The sequence below is a fragment of the Polyodon spathula genome, chromosome 3 (genome assembly GCF_017654505.1).
Source record: "Polyodon spathula isolate WHYD16114869_AA chromosome 3, ASM1765450v1, whole genome shotgun sequence".
In the NCBI taxonomy this organism is placed as follows: domain Eukaryota; kingdom Metazoa; phylum Chordata; class Actinopteri; order Acipenseriformes; family Polyodontidae; genus Polyodon; species Polyodon spathula.
In genome coordinates, this window is record NC_054536.1 from 82,301,831 (window position 1) to 82,327,390 (window position 25,560).

The 25,560-nt window shown below is 38.2% G+C and overlaps 1 protein-coding gene across 8 annotated transcripts in view; it reads left to right on the forward strand.

Moving 5' to 3' along the window:
* LOC121313495 (zinc finger protein 521-like) overlaps window positions 1-25,560 on the forward strand; it is a 189,937-nt gene that overhangs the window by 127,128 nt on the left and 37,249 nt on the right. For all 8 annotated transcript variants that reach the window (XM_041246115.1, XM_041246117.1, XM_041246118.1 and 5 more), the window contains one exon: window positions 24,754-24,885. In XM_041246115.1, coding sequence (XP_041102049.1) covers window positions 24,754-24,885 — 132 coding nt within the window. The remainder of the gene's footprint in view (window positions 1-24,753; window positions 24,886-25,560) is intronic.

Sequence of the window (25,560 nt, forward strand, 5' to 3'; positions counted from 1 at the left end):
TCCGTAAAGATGCTCTTTTTAACCTTTGGTTCAATGATATTTTATTCTTGCCACATATACTGCGTCTTGATAACAGTGTGTAAAATCACATCCAGGTGTATGTTGCAACTTGAAAACACGGACAATTGTGGTATTATAGGGTAACAGCCAATAAAGGCAAAAATATAAAGTTGTGGTTCAGACGATTTCAAGTTCTGTTCTTTGTCATGCCGCCCTAAATTCTGCAGCGTGTATATGATGTTGCTTGCCGGAACAATCTGTAAGAGGCTCCTCTGGTAAAAACACAGCTTTAAACTGCAGTATAATTTGCATTCCAAGGTGCTGTAGTGGCAGGAGATAGGAGAGATTTATAGCCTGAGGAGGTGCATTATGACAGAGGCAGTGCAGGGGGTGCTGAGCCGAAGCAGCAGGGTGTGGCCTCATTATTTGTCCCTCAGTGGGAACTCTAGAATCCAAGAGGTTAACAACCAGGGTATCAAGGGCAGCACATTAATGCACTCGGAAGGATCCAAAGCGAATTACTCAGACTCCATAGAATCAGAGAGATTTTTAATCCTTCCAAATGGCTCCAACACACATTCAGCCAGCAGGGCTAGGAGAGCTTAGAGGTTTTACTTTGAAAAGCTGATTTTTCTAAATAGAGTTGTACCTTGCATACAGGAGTCAAAGTCAAATCTATCTACCTATGCAGGATTACATTACAGAAGTAGAACAATAGCTCGACTGAACTAGACAGGAAAGTACAAGATTTGTTATTGTGTAAAAGAGAGGGCCATTTTAAAGTCTGAATTGCACAAATAGAGAGACCAGTACTTGCAGAAATGCCAATCAGTTTAACACAGTATGTGATGAGAAGGTGGCAAGAGGTTTGATTTAGCTGTGTGAGGCAGTGGAGGTATGTTAATGAAGGTGGATTTCTGTTTAAAAGTTCAAACAAGCACAGTGTTCTCTTGTTATAAGACAGATTGAATTTCGCTTATACTGTTATAAGGCGGTATCGTCATGGTTCCCGTTTAGCCCATAATGCAATTGTATTTTTGCTATAAGGCAGAACATAATTGCACATTCTTACCTATAGCCCCTGACTTCAGTGTTAGAAAGGGGGAGCACTGCATATTCAGTAGCATGCAGCCTTCAAAAGGTTTTCTTTATAACGCAAACAATTTAAAATTGTTTTACTTGTATTTGTTTTTTTTACTTTGAAGATGCAGTAAAAAAGTTTTTTTTTTTTTACACCCTATGAGATATTTAGCTAATTTAAGGTTAAGCACTATTCGTGACAGCAATCCTTCAAGCCAGTTTGTGTTGTGACGAAAAGCGAGTACCCGTTGTCTGCCAGAAACCGCATAGTCATAAATTAAAATTATTTTAAGAGGCCATTATACGTTCACTGATTTTCCGTTGTATTTATTTTTTGGCTGGGTTTTTTCATACTAAAGTACATTTTCAAAGAAGAATCGGATTGCAAGCAGATATTCCTTGGTACAGTGTTTGTGCAGCTGTTCTGGTGATTAAGTTACACAAACCCCTGACCCACATGCAGCCCCAGCTGTTCTTATTAGGCATTGACGCAAAAGCACCTTGCAGGAGCACAAGAACTCTCGCAGCGACCTTTCACAGCGCCTCTTTGGACGCTGTATAAAAGTAAGCATCAAGAGCTGTACCTGTGCTGAGGGATCTCGGGAGAAGGAGCTGTGGGACAGAGCAGCACCAGTCATGCTGTGTGAGGACCTTTGACAGCCTACAAGGGATTGTGGGATTGCTGCTGTCAGCAGTTCCAACAGTGCAAACAGTATGAAGACGCTTCCACAGGGATTGAATTACTGAAGACTTCTGCTCCATGTTTTTTGGTATAATTGAGAGCACAGAGGGAGCTTGATTTCTCTGTCTTATGATTTGAAGGTGAAGACAAGAGCCTGCAGGGCACTGTCAGAGTTGTGGGCATGCTCAGCACAGACTTCAAAAAATCCAATTCCCCTATAAGCGTACCAAGTTGAATTGCCAACCTGAATATAAAAGATTAAATTTCAGTGAATCATTTAACACACAACTGTATTAGTTACACATCGTGACAGAAACAGGAAAATCCCCTAAAGCCCTGACAATACCAAATTGCCTTTGCATGTACCATTTTACAGATATTATTATTATTATTATTATTATTATTATTATTATTATTATTATTATTATTTGGGTGCTGATAAAGCAAATGGCTTTGTGGAAAAATTGTGATAAATTGTGGTTCAGAACCTGTTTGCTTCTCATTCATGTAACCACCACCTCCCCAACCAACAATATGAAGAGATGTGTCGCTAGTGGGGAAAAAACAAAAGTAAAAAATGTCATCCCATTGTGTGTTTGCAAGCTTGGTGGAATTGTTTGTTTTCTTATTTATTTATTTTTTTAAAGAAACCATAGTTTGGTTCTACTTTTTTTTTCAAAAGCTACAGAAAAAAAACCCCAAAAAACATTTTAGATGTCAGACCAACAGCATTCCTTTTATAACAGCAATTTAAACATCTGGATATACATTCAAATGCCATCAGTCAAACTGACTTTGGGATTTTGATTAAACTGCCTCCTACTTGGAACCTGCAGAAGAATGTCCCGCATAGAAAATGCAGTTGTTTAATAGCACAGAGCCTTCAGAATCTGCCATTAGGGGCTGTCCTAAAGAGTAGTTGGCTGGCTTGTTTATCTTCAGTTAAGATAATAATAAAATAAGGTTTAGTTGGATTTGAGTTTGTGTTTTTCATTTCATTGTCTGGATGTTTTGCAAGCACATAAACATGTGCAAGTCATTTTTTATGGTAGCTGGTACTGTAGGTTTTCCTTCATAAACATTGCATGCAGCTTTATGTATGCATACCATTTGGATCCAACCAGTAAGTTAAAAATGTTTCTGAAGTATATCTGTGATTACTAGTTCTTATGTGCTTATTTCCCCCTAACTGATGTGTCTGGATTTATTGATGCATCATCTTGTTTATGAGAGCATGTCAAAGAGTCCTTCAGACAATCTTAATGGACAAGTGGTCATTTCAGAGAGAAGCATTTATATTGAAAACACTCTGCGCCTCAGGAATAAGTGGCTTTTATGTACAGAGCTGTATTTACATTAAAGAAATAGAAGCACAATTTGACAGCTAAAGTATACACTGTGAAACGCAAATGCCTGTACTCTCCTCCTTGATAGGTAAAGTGCAACATTTCTGTTTAATTTCTATCCAAGAATTACAAAAAAAAACTGTATACAGTAGTTTTGTAGAGAAATGGTTGGAATGGCTGGGAGCTGGCACAGTGAGATAACCTAGAATGTGTGTAACTTTAAATAAGTCACTAGTTTGAAATTAGATCAAAAGCTTCAATTACTAGTCGTTTCAGTGTAGTAGTGATAAAATGGCTGCCTTTGTTTACAAATGAAGTGGCACATATTGAATTTACAAGTATGTCTTTGTTTCTATTTCTGTTGCAGCAGAACATAGCACAGTAAATACAAAGCACACTAACTTCCAGCTAGTGTTGGGACACACTGCCCCAAACAAAGTAATGCTTTGAGTGATTAACTCTGCTGATTCAGAAAAATAAATAAATACAATATCAAATACATAGCTGAAAGGACTGTGTTTTAAAATAAGTAGGCTTCCATTTACATGTACTATATTGGTTTTGTTGGTACAGTACTATATTTTCAACAGCAAAGTTAAATCTAAATGTTATCCATGCACAGAACTGCGTCAAATGTAAAAGGCAATGCAATTTTTCAAAACCAAAAGATTAAAAAATAAAACAACAAAAAAAACACAGTTTCCAGAATGAAATCAGTATCCAAAGTCAGTATTCAGAATTGCAGAATATAGTGCTCGATAAGGCCTTAATGTCACGGTTAACTTGCAAATGAAGATGCACAAAAACAACTAAAGGTCACAGATTTAAAAAAATACATCATATTATCTAGAACTGTTATTGATTAACTGTTACATTACCCTAGTGTGTCTTCTTCACTTTGTTTTGGCTGCATTTTCATCAGGTAAAACTGGAGGAAATGTTGCATAACTGCACAGTATAAGACTGATTTGGCATTAGAGAGATTATTATTTTTTTTTTTTTTTTAAACACGGGCTTTGACGGATGTTCACATAAATTGTAATATTCAAGAGATGGGCTTGTATCAGAAAACTGGTGACAGAGTTGGAAATCATGTGTGACAAGTAAGTGCATTAATTTGTTATATACTGTGTGTGTGTGTATGTATATGTATGTATGTGTGTGTGTGTGTATATATATATATATACACAGTATATATGATGGGGATTGATTTTACTCTTAATACAAGGATGGTAAAACGCGACTGGTGAGCATCTGGGTAATGGATAGTCGAGTGCAGACTAACTCAACCAGTTGCAATTAGGAGATCAACATCATCCAGTTGCAACTAGGAGATGAAAATCAAGGATGTGTTATGTGTGGATGAATCAGTATACTTGGATGCTATAGGCATTACAGGCATATAATTGAGAATCAATTTCTGTGTCAGAAATGAATAGTAGAAGTAACATAACGTGGACTTTGGTGCAAAATTGTGACTTAAAACGCTTCTACAACTCTTAATGCAAGACTGATGCCAATCCTACTGCCTTTTTTTCCATTACTATCATCAGTATTCCAACTAACACTACTGTCGCATGAAGTATTAATAAATCCAGCTCTGTGTCTTATTGTTTCCAACCCTCTGCACTTCAGTGTTGTGAGTTTGAATCCCTGCAGAGGAGAATATTGGGAATTAGAAGCTCTGGATCTTAATTGTGTTGGGATTGGTTTATTGGAAAAAGGGGGGGGGGTGGCTGTCACTGGGGTGTTTAAATAGTAAAGAAATGGAAGGGTGGGCGGGGGCAGGAGAACTAGACAGATTTCATATTATTTAAGTCAGCACATGATGCTGATACAGGCCTTATAATGAAGCCCTGGTGAGTGGTGACCGTGCATCTCCTCTTATCTGCCCATTCGTAGGCTTATGTTCGAGAAATGGTAACAACAATGTTGTAAAATGATTCCGTTTTTGTGCCTGTGGAGGCAGTTAATATAATGCTTGCCCTGTGTTTATTAACGGAGAGCACTGGTTTGTAGTTGTGTATTTCCAGGGCCTTCCACAAGAGCTATATCCATCACCGTGTTATTTAAGTTTTATAACATATATATATTCTCAGATACTTCCAGGAAAGCTGATTTGTATCTTGACTATTGGACTTTAATACTTGGTGCATATAACGATATACAACCAGCATCTCCATCTGGTTTAGTGCATGGATAAAAAAATAATAATTGAAGTGCCTGACTGTGCAAATTTATTTGCACTGATGTTTGTTTAAAGATCAATATTAAATAAATTGGTCTGGAAACTATAGCCATAAAACACCTGTCAGACTAGTGTAATCCTGCAATGCTATTTTGTCTGCTGCATGAAACCTCGTTAGCGGTGTTTTTCTAATATTTCATAGAGTCCTGGAAAAAGCATAATGGATTATATGTGCCTGGATCCAAAAGCACAGAGAGAGCCTGAGAAAGAGTACAAGTGAAATGAAGCCTGCAGAGGATTAGAATGGGAGGATGTAGAGTAGCTTTCAGAAAATCTAACATTGTTTTACATCATGTTTCTATTCAGCAGCCTCGTAAAGAGGAATTATTTTCATATGTGACCTCTCTGTTGTACAGAGTTGTATTGCAAGGCATGTCACTAAATTATGGATTTAAAGCCTCCTCATATGGAAGCCGTGGTTTGAAGCTCATTTTCGTTCTTTTTTTAAGTAGCCAGGGATTGGTTCAGATGGAGAACGTGCAACATGATACACACAGCAGTGCTTAGTAGTCAGAGAAGGGAAAATGGCACCATGCTTAGTCTAAGTTTTAGTGAAAGTTACACTTTTTTAAATAGTCTGTCTGTTGTATGCAAACTAAACTACAGTAAAACACCAAACTTTTTTTCAGTAATTTTCAAAGACCTGGTAAACTAGAAGAAGGTTTTACAGTATATATTTTAAAAATTATAAACTTGAAGGTAAACTGTGGAGTGGTAGTTCCACAGTGGTGGTGGTGGTGCTGTTGTTGTTGTTTTCTGTAAATGATTGAGCCATGTAGCTATTTTAATTAGCTGTCCTTTTTCTTTTATCTCAAACAGTCATTTAACAACACATATAAAACCACCTACAAGGACAATTTAGGCCTCTGAGAAAATTACGAATTGATTTGATTATAGATTGCCGGGATAACCTGGATTTTTTAAACAATATATTCTTGTGGGGTAATCCAGGGATGACAGGTAGGTTGTCAATGCAATCTTGGGCAATTCCTTAGTTACGTAAAAGGCTCTAAAATTTTCCAGCTGTTGCTTATTCCAGCAGGGAATAGTGGACAAATATTTTAGCTAATATCATCAGTTTGTCTATTTGTATTTGTGTTCTATAGTTGTACCGTAGAATGTGTGATTGAGTATTATTAGTTGTGGAGTGTTTTGTCAAAATGGGTTACTACCTGGTGACTTCTAAACCATTGCCAGTGGGGTAAACGATATCACTGCTGGCCTGCAGTGTTGTAAAAATAAAACTGTGCATACTCCCAATGTATTTATAAAAGGAAAACAGGAGTCTGTATTTTTCCTTTATTTGATGGATATTCTAACTTAGCAATTGCAATTGAAAGTCATTCAGGGTATATGTGTTTATTTGTCTTATTACCTGTTAAACCAAAAAAAAGCTGCTTGAAAAAAGAAATACCTTTAGGAGGCCTGTAGGGCTCTCAATAGGAACAGCACAGTGTTTCATGCAAAAACTAAAGAAAAAGCAGAGTGAGGTTCAGAAGACATAATAGAATTACCCACTGTGGTATGCATACAAACTAGTGTGCTAGAGAATTCTAAAACATGCAGATTCGTTCATACTGTATTGATTACAAGGGTGAATCTATAGCAGATTTGTCTGCAGGAAACACGTGTTAGATACAACCTACATGTTTTTCAAGTAGACAAGTGACCCAACATGACTTCCTGACCACTTCTGTTATAGGGATTTACAAAACACAATAATATTTAAGCGATCGTGCCCGTCAATGAAGGCTCTACTGTGTGGTAGTCGACCGTGACTAGGGTTATGCATCCCAGACCTAATGCAAGGCCGCTAACTAAAGACAAGGTCAACTACCACATGGTAGAGCCTTCATTAAGAGGGTACTATTGCTATTAGAAAATGATTGTTCTCATTATTTTCTTTAAAAAAAAAAAAAAAAAAAAACACTTTCAAATCTAGTTTTACCATGAACTTGTAATGTTCCGTCATATACCCTTTCGCTGACAGAAGTATTAGGAAATAGTCCCAAAAATGTGAGTAAAGGATCACACAAATAATTAGATAGAAAAAAAAAGACTTTATTAAACAAATCACTTTTTAGATGTCAGAGTTGCTTATAGTCTGGACAGGTGCCTGGTATCTGAATGAAGGAGTATTACAGAAGTGTCTGTGTGTTGATTTGTTGTTGTTGAAAGATGCGGGGCTCAAGTTGCGCTGACAGGCATCAGTGCAAAGTATTGATTAGCTGGTTTTGATGGATAAGAAAATTAATTTGGGCCAGTAGTGTTTTTTGTTTAGTATTTGTTGTCCAATAGATGTGAACTGAACTTCATTACAGCAAATCAAAATGAAAAAGCCGGCACCTGCGCGGACTGGTTTTAGGTTTGATTCACAGTTGGTGCTATAGGATAGAAGCCCACTAGTTAATTGGATGATGGTACTGAATCAATTTCGAATTCTAAAATCAATTCCGCTATTTTCTATTGTACCCCCTTAGACATTATTTTGACTTTTTTTAATATATATATTTTTTTACTTCAAAACAACCCTCAATATTCTGGAGTCCCTCTAGTGTCGCTGTCCCAGTTTCAGTAAAACAGATTAGCACAGGATGCTGCTTTGCAATGTGAAAAATAAATATTTACAGTTTAAAGTTCTGCAGCATAATGGGATATTATTCAGAACCTAATCCAGCCCTAGCACCTTAAAAAGCATGATCATCAGGGATCCTAGTTTTCCACGATAAAAAAATCCCTGAAATTCTCTGATAAAACTTTAAAAAAATGATTCTGCAATTAAATTAAAAAGCTAAAATTGAGTGGTACTCCATAATGAGTATTATAATGAGATGAACGAAAGCTGCAGGCAATTGTGACAGTTACAATTGCATCAGTTTGTTAAGAACTTTTGAAAGCGTGTTTTAAACAGTCACAATTGTTGCTGGCATTTCCCAGTCCGCTTTGTCTAGTGTGTTGACAGTTGCACTCAATGCATTTTTGAGATGAACAGCCAAATACCTATTTTTCCCTAAATGCGGGGTGTACTTACAAGACTTGAAAACAAATTTCTATGACATTTTTGGTTTCCCCATAATGTTGGGAGCAATAGACTGCACACATGTGCCGCTAACCCCTCCAGCTCATTCTGAACATCTATAGGAAACACACCTATTCTGTTAATGTACAGGTGGTTTGTAATTGTGCATAAGTTAGCACTGCACCCCTGACATTATACATTTTGGCTTATAGGCTACTAATGATAATATGAATTAGTGGTATAATGCAAAATGTGTTGCTGGTCATTTGAAATTGATATTAACAAGAACTGTCTTCCTATAAGCATTATAACTTGTCAGTGCGGCACCATGATCTATTTTTTGTTAATTGTCTAGGATGCCAAGTTGTACTCACCTATCGCTGCCTTGACCTTTCTGCTCCCTCCTATCTTCAAACTATTATTGCAGCAAACCACAACTCAACTCCCGCTATTTAGTTGAACAAATTCCGCACGACTCTCGCAATAGAGATCTCGCTAAGAAGACGCAACAGATATTTAAATTAGTACATTGTGGCTTTTTTCATTCATAGTTTTTCTCTTAGTACATATGACAAAATGTATACTTTGCTAAGAGTTGCAAGGGAAATGCATATTGCCTGTTACCACTAAAGAAAGACACAAGGTGCTTGGATTGAAATTGGGTTTGAACCATAACTTAAAAATCACTTTTCCTATAGCCCGAATCACTCCAGCAGCGCCGACAGTGCTGCGTACTCCATCCCACTCTAACATCAGGTGTGGCAAAGTGGTGAGTGAATACAGGTGCATGCAGTGCAGAGTGGTTACAAAACAGATAGACAATGATTTCCAGGTGCAAAGCTGTTTTATAGAATAATTAACAATGTCAAGAGTCTTATGGCAAACACCTGTAAATAATAAATGATGGAAGTGATACAGCAGCGTGTATCACTCTGTTTGTAATCTGTGGATTTTACCCGAAACAAAAGTCCAGTTTCTTTCCTCACCCACACTTAACACAGCAGCTCCAGATAGGGTTAGTACTCTTGATAAGACAACACAGACAGTGTTACAAGACAGACTAACAAAAACACTCACGTTTCTCACAGATGCATGGGCTCCTTTTTGGTTGAATGCTAACCATTTACAAAAGGAACAGATTACTTTGCTACACCCTATTTTATACCCTTCCTCATGACCCCTTGGTTAACAAGCGCATCTGCTTCTCCCATCCGCAGATTCCACGCCGTTTCCCATCCGGGTCATTGAGTTTGGGTACTATAGCTCCGCCCCTTTTCTAGCCGTTCGACTTCCATCTACCCACGGGAATAAAGTATCATGCCTTTTAGTCCAGGGTACTCTGTTCCCTTTATCTAGCGCCCTCTCAGGTCGGGAGGGAGACCTAGCAGCAAGTGTCATTCGATCTCTGTCACACCTAGCTATTATTCTTACAGAAAATATTAATGCTTCTCTTTAAATAAATGTTAATTCTGAATCATGTGTCTATATTGCCACTATCTTTTATCTGATGCAGGAGGGTCAAGCTGAGGACATGTATGTGAGATATCCATTTCATAGAGCTCTAGAGACTGGAGCGGAGACTTAAAGAAAGCTAGTTACAGTCCAGAGGCCAACAATAATTGACTGGGAAATCATGCATTTGAAAAGAGGACAACTGCATACTGTAGAGGGTGAGAGCGTCTTAAAAAATATCATTAGAGATATACAGTTTTATGAAAACAAATATCTACTTTGTGCACACATAATTAATAAAATGTATAAATTCCTAACATTGAGCAGTTTTATTAGTGTTAGCTTAATGCAGATTTCTCCTCAACACCCTAGCCGACATTGTGTCTAATATGCCACAGTGCTCCCTTCAAATGACATGTAAAATCAAAGCCCAAGTGTGTTTTGTGGAAATGAAAGCTCTCGCAGCGCTTGTGAAAGAACAGTAAGGGATTGATCTTTGCACCCCGACTAGATCCTCCTAGCATGGGAGCAAGGCCTCTCTTATAGGTAACAAACATGCATACTTAAAAGGGCTGCCTTAAAGTATAAAGTCTCTTCAAACACATATATAAAACAGCAAGGCGAGCTTGGCAAAAGAATGGAACCTTCACACCATTCATACGGCAAATGAAAAATGTGATCTATCCTGGTTTCCACTCAATATCAAATTCAGAATTCAAACTCAGTTTTGCCTCAGAACTTAGTTCTGAATTCATTTCTTATCAAGTTCATATGAAATAAACCTCAAGCATACACTTGAATATATATTTGTACATGGTTTAATTACTCAAGATTAGGCATCAATTTAAAATGCAAGTCTTTGAATAACAAGAAATTGCTATTTTTGTTCCATTTTTATTTGAATGCCATTCCAGACAGCAGCAAAAACAACAAAACAATAACCTGATTAGCAAACAGAAAAACAAACTGCAAATAATTGGTATTGCCTTCTTCTCCTGGGCAACTGTCAACACTGAGAACTGTACTGTAATCCACTGCCCTGCCTGGTAGCGATATGACAGAATAAAACTTATGCTTTACACTGAGGTCCTCAAAGAACCATTAACAAATTATATGCAGGTATTTCCTTCTACTTTGTTTGGATGTTTAGTAGTTTGATCTAATAAAGACATAAAAAAAGCATGTGGAACAAGTGTCTGAAGCAAATTATTACCCCCAGATAGATTCATCACATGTCCCTGCTGGATTAGGAAGGCCTCTCTAATGAAGTTCACCATCAAAATGAAAGGACTAATTCTGATTTAGCTGAGGCAATGAATTTCTCTCTCCCAGTGTGATTAGCAGCATGGGGTGGGATGGAGAGTTAGCAAGAGAATATGTTTCACAAAAAAAAAGCAAAATGTCTTTCTTTTGTTTGCTGAGATATATAAAATTTCCAGAGTCACCTATGTTATATAAAATTATGTTAATGACTTTTGGCTCACTGTGAAGGCAGCTTGCTGGTCCTGAGCATGTGTGTCTGGCTAGAGCACTGGGCTGCACAGTGGGAATTGCCTTTTCTATTAAGAAACCTCTAGATACCTCATGATGAATTTTCTTTCACCAAATGTTCTCCTTTTGTCTAAAATATGAGCATTTTCTAAATTACTTCAGAGAGCTGCGGAAAGCACAGAGAGGTCTGTGGCGCTGAAAAGGGCCTTTTACATCAGGCTAGGGAGTCAATTAATAGGAGCAGTAATAATTAGAAACCAGACAAATACTGGGGCTAACTAATTGCGGAATAGTAAAAAGGAGTATGCACCTGAAAGAAAAACAGTGTCAGTTTAGTGTTGATGAAGGGGTGATAAAGTGGGAACGATACCTGTGCTGTGAAGTTTGCTTTCAATGCATCACGGGAACTGCCTGGAAATTCTCTCAAATTAGTTAGTTGTTTGCCTCCAATAAATGTATTTCACTGCTGTTTTTTAGATATTATTCCCTTACTTTTGCAAGTCCACTGCCAGCTAAGATTTGCCACAGTTTAATATCTACCTATGGTAGCATTGTCAGTGTTTGGTACGGAAGGTCAGCAGTTTGAAACCAGTTTAGATCAGCGTACTATCTTCCAGCACAACATGGAGATTGCATGTTTTATATGAAACTCAGAGGGATGGATGATTGAAGAATCTTCGTGTAGAAGAAAGAGCAGGGACAAGACCAAGGCACCATCCAGTCCATTAGCTGGGCAATAATTGTCTAGTATAGAGAATAATCATGTATCTAACCTAGAGTTACATTTAATGTTAATCAGGGTCTGTGAAAGAAGCTGTTTGGGTTACCATATGTTAACCATTCTGTAATTATAAGTAAAATGTATTTTAAATGTGGTTTTAAAGTAACATATCGGGCAATATGATGAGGTCACTATTTTTTTTTATTTTTCTGTATATTTGTAAATGGAGTTGCCATAATACGTACCTGTGAGGCACTTAAAGTAGACATCAGGGCAGTCTGATGTGGCCAGCAGTCTACTGATTAGCACCTCTACCAATCCTAATGTGTTTGGAGCTGACACTACTGACTTTTGTTAAAAGATGTATCCTCACTCCCCAGACACCCTTTCACAGCATCGGAGAACCACTGACAAGTCTTTCCCTGACAGATCCCCTCTCATGTCTGAATGCTTAAAATGAATGTCATCCCCAATCAAATGGTCCTATTTTTATGACAGATCATTTGTGCTTCCGGTGCTGTTTTTACCTTTTTCTTGAGACAAACATAAGTTCTGAATGTTGTTCTTCGTTTTGTAAGGCACAGCAGAGTTGTATATGTGTAATGCATCAACAGAGCTTCTTTATTGTTTTGTATGTCTGGTCAGGTAAGTTTCGTATTTTGGTCAGGTAAGGGAGTGTCTCTTGTCAGCTGGAATTGAATGTGTCATGAATATTATTTCCTTAATTTTTTCATAATTTTGGAAGTTACAGTATTGAAAGAAGACTATTTTTTATTTATTTATTTATTTTTTTAATATGAACCATATATTTTTATACAACTTTCAAAAAACACACATTGCATGTTTCACAGTAAAGGTGTTGCTACTGTAGTTCCAAATACCAAGTCTTAATACATGCAAGTCTTAATTAGTGGCCTCAGCAAGACTGTGCAAATAGAGAAAATAAAAACAAACCGTAAAGGAAAGTGGCCTTTCACTTTAACCATGATAATTATTATGTTTGTGTTATCCTTCAGTAACTGTATAGAAACAAGAAATGTCCTCACACCTCTGCTATGGCTTTGCAATCAGCAGGGTCCCCAGAGGGTTACCCATGGTATGTTCCTTCATCAGAATAATGTTACTGATGGGGCGTATACCGTTAAAATTAACTATGTTCTACATGGGTGACTAGAACTGCTGTTTCTCTAAGGAATACACTGAGGTGGAGCTTCTTTGTATTCTGGGAAAGTCCTGGGCTTAATTGCTGTGATTTTTTCCCATTATCTGTTAATTGATAAATCCAGTACCGAGGAGTGTGAAGGCCCATTTGAATCCTCTCTGTGAAATAAGGTTTTTCATGTTTTATTTTTAATTTTTATTTTTAATAGGTAAATAGGTCTTTAAGGGTACACGAGTCCTGGCCTGCAGTATAACAAAGTTATCTTTTGAGGCTTTATTGAAAAACTGCTACAAGTATAAATCACTATATTGTGTATTTTGCAATAGTAGCACTGGTCATATTGGCCTATTTGAGTCGTGCGACTTCAGACAAACAAATAAATAAAGTCTGCCCTATTTGGAAGAGCATTGATTCGGGATAGACCAGCTAGATCAATGCTGACAACCCTGTAGGGCAGTGTTGGCACTTGGCAGTGCTTCCTGCTAGCTGACCTTGTGCTTAGCCGGCTAGTTGCTAGGGGACCTCTAGCAGGACTCCTGCAGTGCTCCTCAACTGTTATTTCAGTATAAGATCCTTATTGTTGACCTAGTAGTGCAACATGTTAACGAGTAATAAAAAGAAAATTGAAGGAAAGAGTTATTAAAAAGCCTGAGATAATATTTTCTGGGATGTTTCTTTCTTATTAGCCATCCAGACTGTTTTAAATTAGTATAAATCAAACTAATTAACTTTGTGTTTAATGTTGTTTTCTTTACTCTTTTATTCAAGCTTTATCTCCATTAGTTTATACAGTACTTGAGAAACAAAAAAAGCAGAAGGCTTTAATTTATTTTGGATTAAAAAATAATGTAATATAGAATGTCAAAATATTGACATATCAAACATGGATAAATAGATATTTGAACATGTCTTTTTTGTAAGTATGCAGCCTTTGAATGTGTAGAGAATCTGTAAATTGGGAAGATTTAACAATCTGTACAATAAAACTGATTTGGCCTTTTTTTTTTTTTAGATGTTCAAAAAAATTTGTGTTTTCTTTATGACTATTGTGTGTGCATTGTGTACACTGAGCTTTGGTTGATCAGGTTAATTCATGTTTATCAGTGTGGCATCTGGCCTTTGCAATGATTTACTTTCCCACCTGAGAACTGTCTGTTCCACCAGATGTTTTAAGGAGATACAAAGGCTTATTCCAGATTATTTCAAATGTACAAAACATATGTTTTTGTTACATTTTTGTAATACCATAATTGTATGGCTTTTCCTTTTGTAATCGATTGCCACGAGGCCTTGTTGTAAAATGACAGTAAAGCAGAAAAATAGCTGCTAGGCATATAGTGGTGTAGTGTACACATAGTACCACAGCATAATCGTAAGAAATGTTTAAGACAGGAAAAAAAGTCATTCACTGCTGCTTTTTTAAACAAATATGTCCTGGGTGATATACATATGCAAAAGGTTAAAGAGTCACCATGCCCTTGAGATTTGTGTAAATTTTTACATCAGAGATTTTTTTTTTTTCCAATGCCAAGTGCTAGAACTGATCATTAATTTCTTATTGCTGGTCCTCCAGTCTCAACGGTATTACCAGTGGGAGGTATAGACAGGGCAGACAATATAGTTAAGCGCTGGCACAATTTTCGGCAAATATCAGGTTTCAAAATCGCCCACCTCCCACCCTCTCAAGAGGAAACTCTTCCCTCTCTCCACTGGCCTCTGAATATTTAAATATTACTGTAAACCAGGTAAATTACTCCCTCACAGTCCACCATCCCCCTAAGCAAAATATTAGGGGGTGGGGTGGGGGGGAGGGGGCACACAAGTAGAGGTTTCTGTATAAGAGGTTGGAAAATACATAAACCATGAGGCTAAGAAATGTGAGGCCCTGTGGATATGCAGATGTGTGTTATTTTGCTAGTATTGGGGCAGCTTTGTTAGAAAAGAAAAAGAAGGATTTTCATCTTAAGGACTTAGGGAAAAGGAGGGGGGTGTGGAAAGATCTAGCTGTCCCTGATGGGTCTGTAACTAGATTCAGAGACTGTTGCAAGCTAGGCTGGGCTCCCTGGTGTATGTGCTGATTGGACAGCCTGAAGGGAGCATGGGAAGCATCAGGAAGTGAACTCACTCACCATGGGAGCTGTAGGGTAGAACCAGATGAGCCATTTGACTTCTTTTCTAACTCCCACTAAGAACAGACTGCCAGTGTGATCCAACCTCTATTACTGCAAATCAGCCCCTTTCCCTTACTCTGGTTTCATTAGGATGACCAGCATGGTGCAGGTACACACACACGCTCAAAAAAAAAAAAGTTAGACACAGTAATGTTACTGGAAGGCAGGTATCAAGAAATCTGCATAATTAAGCAGTCAAGGCTGCTAATAGGGAAGTTTATATGCTCGGGGATCAGGAAAGGGCAGCACATATGGATATAACATTGGATATTAAATCTTCAGAATGCAAAACTTATGTGTAGCCCTCTGAGAAAAGGATAATTATAGAAATATGAATTGTGTTTACTGCTTTGTCTTGGGTAAAGGTCAAGAGAAGAAAGAAAGAAAAAAACACAACTGTGGGTTTGCCTTTCATGGAAAAAAAATGTTATCCTTAATTAATGGGGATGGTTTCTACAATTGCGGGATACACATCCAAACAAATAGACCATTCTACTGTTGTGCACAGTTGTTATTTAATTAACTTTTTAGCTGGAAGTAAACTTTCTAGGACATTCATGCAACTAATGGGGAATTTAGATTTGGTTGATGCAAATAAATATTGCTTTACATTTTTAGGGTCCATGTGGCAATATTGCCCACCCCTGTGTGTATTTCAGTGTTATATGTTGTGTGTTGTGTGTTAATGTTGGTGTAGTCATTGGTACACAAGATATAAATGGGTCTGTGGAACACGAGTTGTTTAAAATTTATATTTGTATTTAGGCACGAGGATTGCACAGCACTTCACGTGCAGGTAAAATGTAATAATATGCGAGCACGGGGAATTGCACTTTATTAATTCACCTGCAGTTGTACCGCGACTCCAGTTGAATGACTGATTAGCTGTCGAGTCTCAGTACAGCTGCATAAAAGCAGCATGTTTTCACTCACTTGTGGTTGTGTGTTCGGTGAGTGGAGAACGGGATTGGAGACGGAGGTAATAAGCGTTATAATAGTTAAAATATCACCGTGTGGGGCACTTTGTGCATTGCTTATGGGCATGAGGACGAGGACTGCCCAGAACAGGACCCAGAGGATGAGGATCCCAGTTGTCCTACGCCTGAGGAGGAGGAGGAGCCCGAGCATCCTACACCTGAGTGGGAGGAGCCTGAGTATCTAGCGCCCAGAAGGGGGGAACACAGGCATCTACAGCCCACAAAGGGGGAGTCGGTGCGTCCACAGCCCCAGAAGAGGAATGCAGAGCGTCCACAGTCCAAGTCTCCACCAGCAGAGGAAGAATGCCTGATGTTTCCACCTCAGAGGAAGAATGCCTGCTGGTTTCACCCCGAGAGGGAGCGCTGCACCAGTCCCCTGCAAGAGAAGGAGAGCCGCATCAGTCCCCCGCAAGTGAAAGAGAGCCGCACCAGTTCCCTGAAACAAGGGTAGACTACATGCTACTCCTACCTCCGTTGCCAGGAGACTACATGCCGCTCCAACCTCCTTCGCCAGTAGACTACACGCCACTCCCACCTCCATCGCCAGGAGACTACACTCTGCTCCCACCTCCACTTTTTCCACCGCACTGAGCAGAGTAGCAGGAGCTACCTCTGCCTCTGCCACCTCCACCGGCAGGAGCAGAGTAGCAGGAGCTGCCTCTGCCTCTGCCACCTCCACCGGTAGGAGCAGAGCAGCAGGAGCTGCCTCTGCCTCTTCCTCTACCTCCTCCACCAGCAGGAGCAGAGGCGCAGGAGCTGCCTCTCCCGTCACCAGAAGGACCAGGACTAGATGCTGGCGGTCCTCAGCAGCCTATGCAGGGAAGAACCGCCAGGCCGCAGTGGCCGAGAAGAGGGCCAAAACCCGCAACCCAGCTTGTCCTGCCCAAGGATGCCACCTCTCTGTTTATTTTGTGTTGGTTCCTGTTTCTGGTCTGATGTCACCCACTGCAGCCGTCTTTGTGACAGTCCATTATTGCCCACAATAAAATAAAGTAAAAAATAAAAAGTTATGCCCAAAGTTGAGTTCACTTGTCTGTAAAAATAAAATAAAAAAAAATGTGGGTAAACAGTCCTGATAATTTTAAACCTGCTACAAACATCTTTTTTTGCTCTTTAAGTAACGATTTGTCCTTGGTTTTTATGTCTCTCTCTGCTCTTGCCTGTACTTTCTTTTTTCCCACCCAACAAATTAACACTAATACAAAATATTAATGAAAGTTAACCAAAGTTAATTGAGCAATAGTCAATCTCCTGGAGCCTGTCTGTACAGATATGCCACAGCTGGTTCCAGCACCAGGTTACCGAGCAGTACAGCACACTAGGGTTGGCATCCCAACTGTTTCAGTGGCAGCCTGCAGCCTGCCATGGAAGACTGAGGGTGGATACGCAGGATTATCAGACACATATCAGCAAAGGCTTATGGGAGCTGTCAGTACAAGAAAACCCATTTATGATGGTCATCAGTATTATAGCTTGCTTTGTGTAGATATTACTGAAGGTACCATGTAGGCTTCTTAAAGAATACAAGCATCTTGACAGAAAAATATTGTAGTACCTTATAAACATACAGTACTGGCATACCTACATACGATACCAGACATTATTATATTGCTGACGTCTATCTAAGCTTTTATACAGGAAAAACAAGCAATACACGGCTATTGTTCATTAGGACAGTCACATTATAGAAAATAACAGAAGGCACATATGGAACAGAATAAAGGCGTAAACCAGTGCTTCAGTTTAAACTGATTTATGATTACTCTCAGTCGAGCTAGGTGTACATGTGCATAAACTGCAGACTACTTTCCAATTGACCCCCGTTAGAACAGCTGGCAAATGCAGTTGGATCTATCTATTAAGACTACCAGGACTCCACAGACTCCCATGTGAAAAAAACTGAGCCCAAATGGCTAGACGCAAAAGCTAACTGCAAATTATTAGCAACGTGTTAAAGATATGTCCACAGATAACAAAGGTTCATCGACGTCGCTATTTGATAAGACATAGATGTAAGGACAGGGAGGGATACTCCAGGCATTATTGTTGTAGAGGTTGAAATTATTACTTTATAGTGTAATTTAGAGTATACTACATACACATCACTGCTGTAAATGTTGTAGTAAAGTGAATTTTACCACATGAAATTACAACAGTAAATACTACAGTACAATTTGTAAAACATTTTTTACAAATGTAAAAAGCTTTCGTTTTTACATAATATGCTGCTGCCTCTAAACACCTAGAGACCCTAGTGACCATTTTACACATCTGATGATGAGAGCCTTAGCAAGCCAGCCTGCACTAGTGAGTGTAGTTAATGTAGTGGTACCATAATCGCAAAACCAACTTGGAATGTAGTTTTAAAACTGATGTGAGGTGGCCACAATTCTGTCACAGTACTGCCAGGTAATGTATAGATTGGACCAGACAGACCCGAGTATACTGTATTCTCAATCCTTAATTAAAAAAAAAAAAAAAATCTCACTATATCTCACAACTGTTAAGGCCAATGTTGTATAGATATTGGCATCATTGTATCGTTTTTTGTAAAAGACGAAAGGGTGATGCACTGTGGGCTACTCCAGACCTAACATATTTGTTTTCTTTTTCTTTGACAAGTATGTAATACGCAGTCTGCACCGTATTACCAAGAAGGCATAAACCACGGCCTGTGTGATTCTGACAGAAGCACCGAAGCTAACATGCGTGACAAGGGCCCAGGAGTTTTTCCAGCGAAAGACTTGAGTGGCTAAACTTACAGAGCAACGCTGCTGAATAATTTTCCACTGTAATACCCTTTTCCCCCAACTAGCTAGAAGGGCTCTGAACTGTATTACATTTACATTTTTAATAGAAGTTTGAATTAACTTGTTTTTTGCTGGACTAGACAGACTTTCATGAAGTGCAGGTATTAAAAATGAAACATGCCCAAAGCATCATTATAATAGAGTGCTGTAGCCTTACAAATATTTTATAATTTTGCAGAAGATGGCAATTAAAATTAAGAAAAAAAGCTTTGGATCCTGCCATAGTTCATGTTATTGATGGGCAATTTAAGTTGCATTCATGACCTCTTGTACCTTTGGGGGGTCCAAACTCCAGTCTCAGTGGGAAGCAGAGCAGCTCAGATGTATTAACAAGAGATGTACAGCTACCAATGCAGTTTCCAAGTTCTTTTTGCCATAGGCAGTTGATCAAAAGTGAAATTTGATGCTCTGGGTCAAGGTTATATATATATATATATATATATATATATATATATATATATATATATATATATATATATATATATATATATATATATATATATAGATATATAGATAGATAGATAGATAGATAGATAGATAGATAGATAGATAGATAGATAGATAGATAGATAGTGGCTTGCAAAAGTATTCAGACTCCTGACCAATTCTCTCATATTACTGAATTACAAATGGTACATTGAAATTTTGTTCTGTTTGATTTTGTATTTTTAAACACTGAAACTCAGAATCAATTATTATAAGGTGACATTTGTTTTATGTTGGGAAATATTTTTAAGAAAAATAAAAAACTGAAATATCTTGCTTGCATAAGTATTCAACCCCTGTGCTGTGGAAGCTCCCAGTTTGCACCAATGAAAGAAATTGTCCTAACGAGGACACAATTACCTTACCATTGGCTTCCACCTGTGAACCATTAAAGTTGCTGTCACATTTTCTGGATAAAAACCCCACTGCTGAAGGATCATTGGTAAGGCTATGAATCTGAAGGAAAATGAAGACCAAAGAGCATTCTACAGCAGTTAGAGATAAAGTAATACAAATGCATATATTAGGGAAAGGGTACAAGATAATATCCAAGTGTTTGAATATCCCAGTGAGCACAATTGGATCAATAATCAGGAAGTGGAAGCTGCATCACACCACCCAGGCACTGCCAAGAAAAGGCCGTCCCTCAAAACCCAGCGCTCAAACAAGAAGGAGACTTGTGAGAGAAGCCACAGAGAGGCCAACAATCACTTTGAAGGAGCTACAGAGTTCAGTGGCTGGAAGTGGAGTAATAATGCACCAGTCAACCATATCAAGAGCTCTGCATAACACTGGCCTGTATGGGAGGGTGGCAAGAAAGAAGCCATTACTCAAAAAGTACCATCTGAAAACACGTCTGGAGTTTGCCAGAAAGCATGAGAGTGACCCAGCTGCGATGTGGGAATAGGTTTTGTGGTCAGATGAGACCAAAATAGAGCTTTTCGGCCAAAACTTAAAGCACTATGTGTGGCGCAAACCTAACACTGCCCATGCCTCAAGACACACCATCCCTACAATGAAGTATGGTGGTGGCAGCATGATGCTGTGGGGATGCTTCTCATCAGCAGGGACTGGGCATCTTGTTACAATTGAAGGAAGAATGGACGGAGCAAAATACAGGAAAATACTGCAAGAGAATCTGCTTCAGTCCGCTAAAAAACTGAAGCTTGGGAGGAAATTCACCTATCAGCAGGACAATGATCCCAAGTACAAGGCCAAAGCAACATTGGAGTGGCTCAAGAACTAAAAGGTGAATGTCCTACAGTGGCCCAGTCAAAGTCCTGATCTCAATCCCATTGAGAATCTGTGGCACCATTTGAAAATTGCGGTCCACAAGCGTCGTCCAAGCAACCCGAACAACCTGGCACAAATCTGCCAAGAAGAATGGGCCAAAATCACTCCGACACTGTGTGCAAAGCTGGTACATACTTACCCCAAAAGACTTAAAGCTGTTATTGCAGCAAAAGGTGGCTCTACCAAATATTAATGTGTGGGGGTTGAATACTTATGCAAGCAAGATATTTCAGAATAAAAAAGCAAAAAATAAAAATATTTTAAAAGGGGTATTTTGGTAGAGTGGATATATTAATTAAAATATATATATATATATATAATATATATATATATATATATATATTAATATATATATATATATATATCTTCGGGCAGGCAAGCTGAAAGGGCAATATGCTTGAGCTTTCGTTCATTCGAAGGAGAAGCTTATGCTAGTTTATTTCTCGTTCTGTCTCTTCACCAGTGAAAGAATCCACCCTCCAGCCTCACCCTGTGGCTGCCAACTGCCAGGCTTGATAAATTAAGGAATGTTGGCAGGAACGACAGCAGGGGCATAGCTGGAGCCTGTCACAGTGGGGGAGGGAGTGAGAGGGAGGTAACATGGGCTTTATGATAGATATGATAAAGTAAAACCTGTCAATGCAGGAATGTGGAGGTATTCTGTATGTCTCACACGTGATGGTCATCTTAAAATGTGATCTAGTGGGCTCCTGACTGGCGCATCTGGTAAATGCACTCCGAGTGGAGTGCAGCATGCACACTATAGCCTGGAGGTCGCTGGTGCGAGTCAGTAGCTCCCAGGGGGCGGTGCACAATTGGCCAGGCGCCGGGGGGTGGGGGATGAGGGCTTAGGTTGTCCAGGGTGTCCTCGGCTCACCGCGCACCAGCGACATCTGTACTCTGGCCGGACGTCTGCGGGCTTGCCTGTAAGCTGCCCAGAGCTGCGTTGTCCTTCGACGCTGTAGCTCCGAGGTGGCTGCATGGTGAGTCTGCAGCGTAAAAAAAAAAGTGGTCGGCTGATGGCACACACTTCGGAGGACAGGATGTGTTCATCTTTTCCGCTCCCAAGTCAGCGGGGGGCGGTAGCGGTGAGCTGAACCTAATAATAATTGGATATGCCACATTGGGAGAAAATAATTGGTGATTACTAAATTTCTGCTGTAAGATAAAAAAAAAAGTGCACTTTAGTAACTATTGTTTCTCCTCATACATTTTTAGTTGTTGTGAGGTAGCATGGCCTCATTGTTAGAACAGCCAGGAGCTCCTGCATTCAAATTATAAACCGGCCATTGCTTGACAGTGCTGCCTTGGACAAGACTATTGACCTCTTTTGTGCTTCAATCCTCTTAGCTGTAGAATTATTTGGACTACTGTGAGCTGTCCTTGGAAAATATTTTCTAAATATTTGGCTAGAGAAGAAAAAAAACAGATCAGTAAAAAGCAGGGCTATAGCTTTTCACGTTAATCACGTTTAATTCACTTTTTAAAAACGCATCAGTAACTATCAAGTCAGGGTACAAATTGTATCATTAATGTATCATTTTTTTCAAAACAAAATAGTTTTGTTTTACTACAATGAATCAGCAGTTAAATTATACAAATATCAAAATACCATTCTATTAAACATTGAGGGCCATATTCTCAAAATGTTTACTTCTAATGCCTATTTTTTTAAAGAGCTCAATTACATGTTTATTTTACAAAGATAAAGTCAAACAATTAAGTTATATATTTCAAGTTCTCTTAAGCACTCTTAAGGTATCTTGTATCTCATTTTGTAACATTAATATGATTTTTTCTCCTTTCAATAAATAAAAATTAATTACACCATGTAACAATTTTTTTTTTTTTTTTGTTCCTGGGTAGTAAGTGTTAGTTCCTAATTGCTTATGCCTCAAAAGTATAGAACATGGCTATTATTCCCCACAAACTTTGCTTTTGTGACCAGAAATGTATTTACAGTATAATTGTAAATCTTGAAAAACTACTCACTTCTAAATCTTTTGTAGTCATTTTTGTATTACTTTAGTATAAATACATGTTAATTTGGATTCATATGTTGTTTTTTTCTGACTTTATTTGAACGAAAAGACACACATTTGCCCGTTTTCCCGTTGGAAATAGTGATATTTTGACATATCACTGTCCTGGTCACAAAAGCAAAGTTTGTGGGGAATAATAGCCATTTTCTATACTTTTGAGGCATAAGCAATTAGGAAATAACACTTACTACCCAGGAACAAAAATTGTGTTACATAGTGTTATCAAACCAAACCATGGAAACTCTTTGAAAATTTCCATTATATATATATATATATCTATATATACTATAAGCATATATATGGGATATAGCGTATATATATAATATATATATATATATATAATATATATAAGTTGCACACACACACAGAGTTAGGTGCAATACAGTTTGCATTTCAGATTTAAGTACTATAAAAACTGTTGATAAATGTTACACTTCAGTGAAACTGTAGTCTAACTACTGTTGTGTTGATTAGGTCAATTTACTGCACTTGTATAGCAGTTTAAATTGAGCTGGTTTTCACAAGGGAAGACCCCAGGCAATTGCTTTTTTTGTCTAATGAAAGTGTGACCAGAAAATCCCTTTGTCCTACCACCACCAGAAATGTTTAGGTTTATTCCTAAACCGTTCATGGGGACTTAGCAGCATTCTGCACTGTATCTCAACGGGTTTACTCTCCTGGCACTGCTGTTCTGCTCTTCGGTGGGAGCAACACTGCTGAGTGCCAGCCTTTGCCCCCTGGCAATACATATTTTTAATCAAGTAGGATTTACTAGCACAGAAACAACACACATGCACACACAAACACAAACACAGTTCACAAATGCCCACACCTGTAAGTCGCCTTGGATTAAGACGTGTGCCAAATAAATACTACATAATAATAATAATAATAATAATAATAATAATAATAATAATAATAATAATAATAATAATAATAAAATCTTGGGGTCTAACTCACCTCCCAATTTGAAGCTTGCCCAATAAATGTAATTTTAGGGTTTATACTTCTGTTTTCTTTTCACTGGAATAGTTTGCTCAGGGGATCAAAATACAGTACTTTAAAAAGCCCTTCAATTTACTTTAGTTTTTATTTGATAACTTTACAATTTTTCTGACTTTTTCTTTGTTTTCATAGCACAGTTTTAATGTAGATGTTTTTTTTTTTCTAACTTGTATTTTTGAGTGCTTGTTAGAATACCAGCACCCCTACCAACAAGGAAGGTTACCGATAAAAAAAGACTGCTGCTTATTTGTTTTTTGATGCTTCTGCACTGATAGAAGTGTCAAGTGAAACCATTAAACATATTGTAATCAATAGAGTTATCAACATTGACTTGTTTGTTTTTTTTTTTTCCCCCTTTCACCATGACGTCATTCCACTGGTTTGCAGAGGCAGAGAAAGCACAGTATCAAACCTTTCAAACATTACTCATCCCCCCCCCACCCCCCCAAAAAAAGGGGTAATTAACAAATCTTTGAAAATCAGCCCCTAACTCTGTGCAAGTAGCTAGCCTGCAATATCAAGGTGGAAGAAGGTGTGTCTTTTATTCTAACATCCTAATACGAGATAGGCCTTGTAATGTAGATTTAGATTTCTGCATCCCTCTTTCATTTACTTTTCTTTCATCTTCAAGAATAGTTCTGCAAATACAGTAGATAGCCATGGCTGGAGATGTTCATAGTTTGGTCTGTCTACTGTTATTTATTTTTTTTTTTTTCTCAGTGGATTTCATTTAGAATATTAATAAAGTGCCCTTTTTCTCCTTAACAGAGGAAGGCTTGAACCACGAGTGTAAACTCTGCAACCAGACCTTTGACTCACCAGCCAAACTGCAGTGCCATCTAATAGAACACAGCTTTGAAGGCATGGGGGGCACCTTCAAATGCCCTGTCTGCTTCACAGGTAGGTTTGTAAATGCGAACTTTATACAGAAAGCTTTAAAAAGATGTGGCTTCGCTTTTTTGTATTCTAACAAACCGATGATTGAAAATATGGAGCAGTCTTTATTTATACCCTTAAGAAGAAAAAAAATTGCTGTACATGATGACGATTCAAGGATTAGCCTTAATTCTGTGCAGTGTAAAATTATACTGGTGGGTTAAACAGCTGCAAAAAAGGTTATTCATAAACTCTGGGTTGAGCCTCCAACTGCTTTGGCTGACTATTGGTTGACTGTGTTTAGAGATATAGTTAGCCTGGAGCCGGCTACATCCAGACTGAATGGAGCGAGACCAGGGACAGAGGAGACATGGAACTCGGTTTTCACTTCCTTGGCCAAACTCCTAATGGAATGATTTTTTTTTTTTTTTCTCCGGTTATGTATTTATTTACTTCTCACTGTGTTTTCAAATGTTATTTATTTTATTTACTTTTTCTCTCCTTTGTATATGAGCTATTTTGCATATAATTTGTAGTATTTTGTTATATTATGTTTTCGTTTTATTTTGGGGAAAAAAACCCACAATTGATCACAAAAAAAAAAAAATGCTGTACATGTTTGTGTAGGGCCAGCTGATATTTTATTCTGTTATATATTGACAAATGATTGCTTATTGGGAGTTCGAGTTATAGTAAATA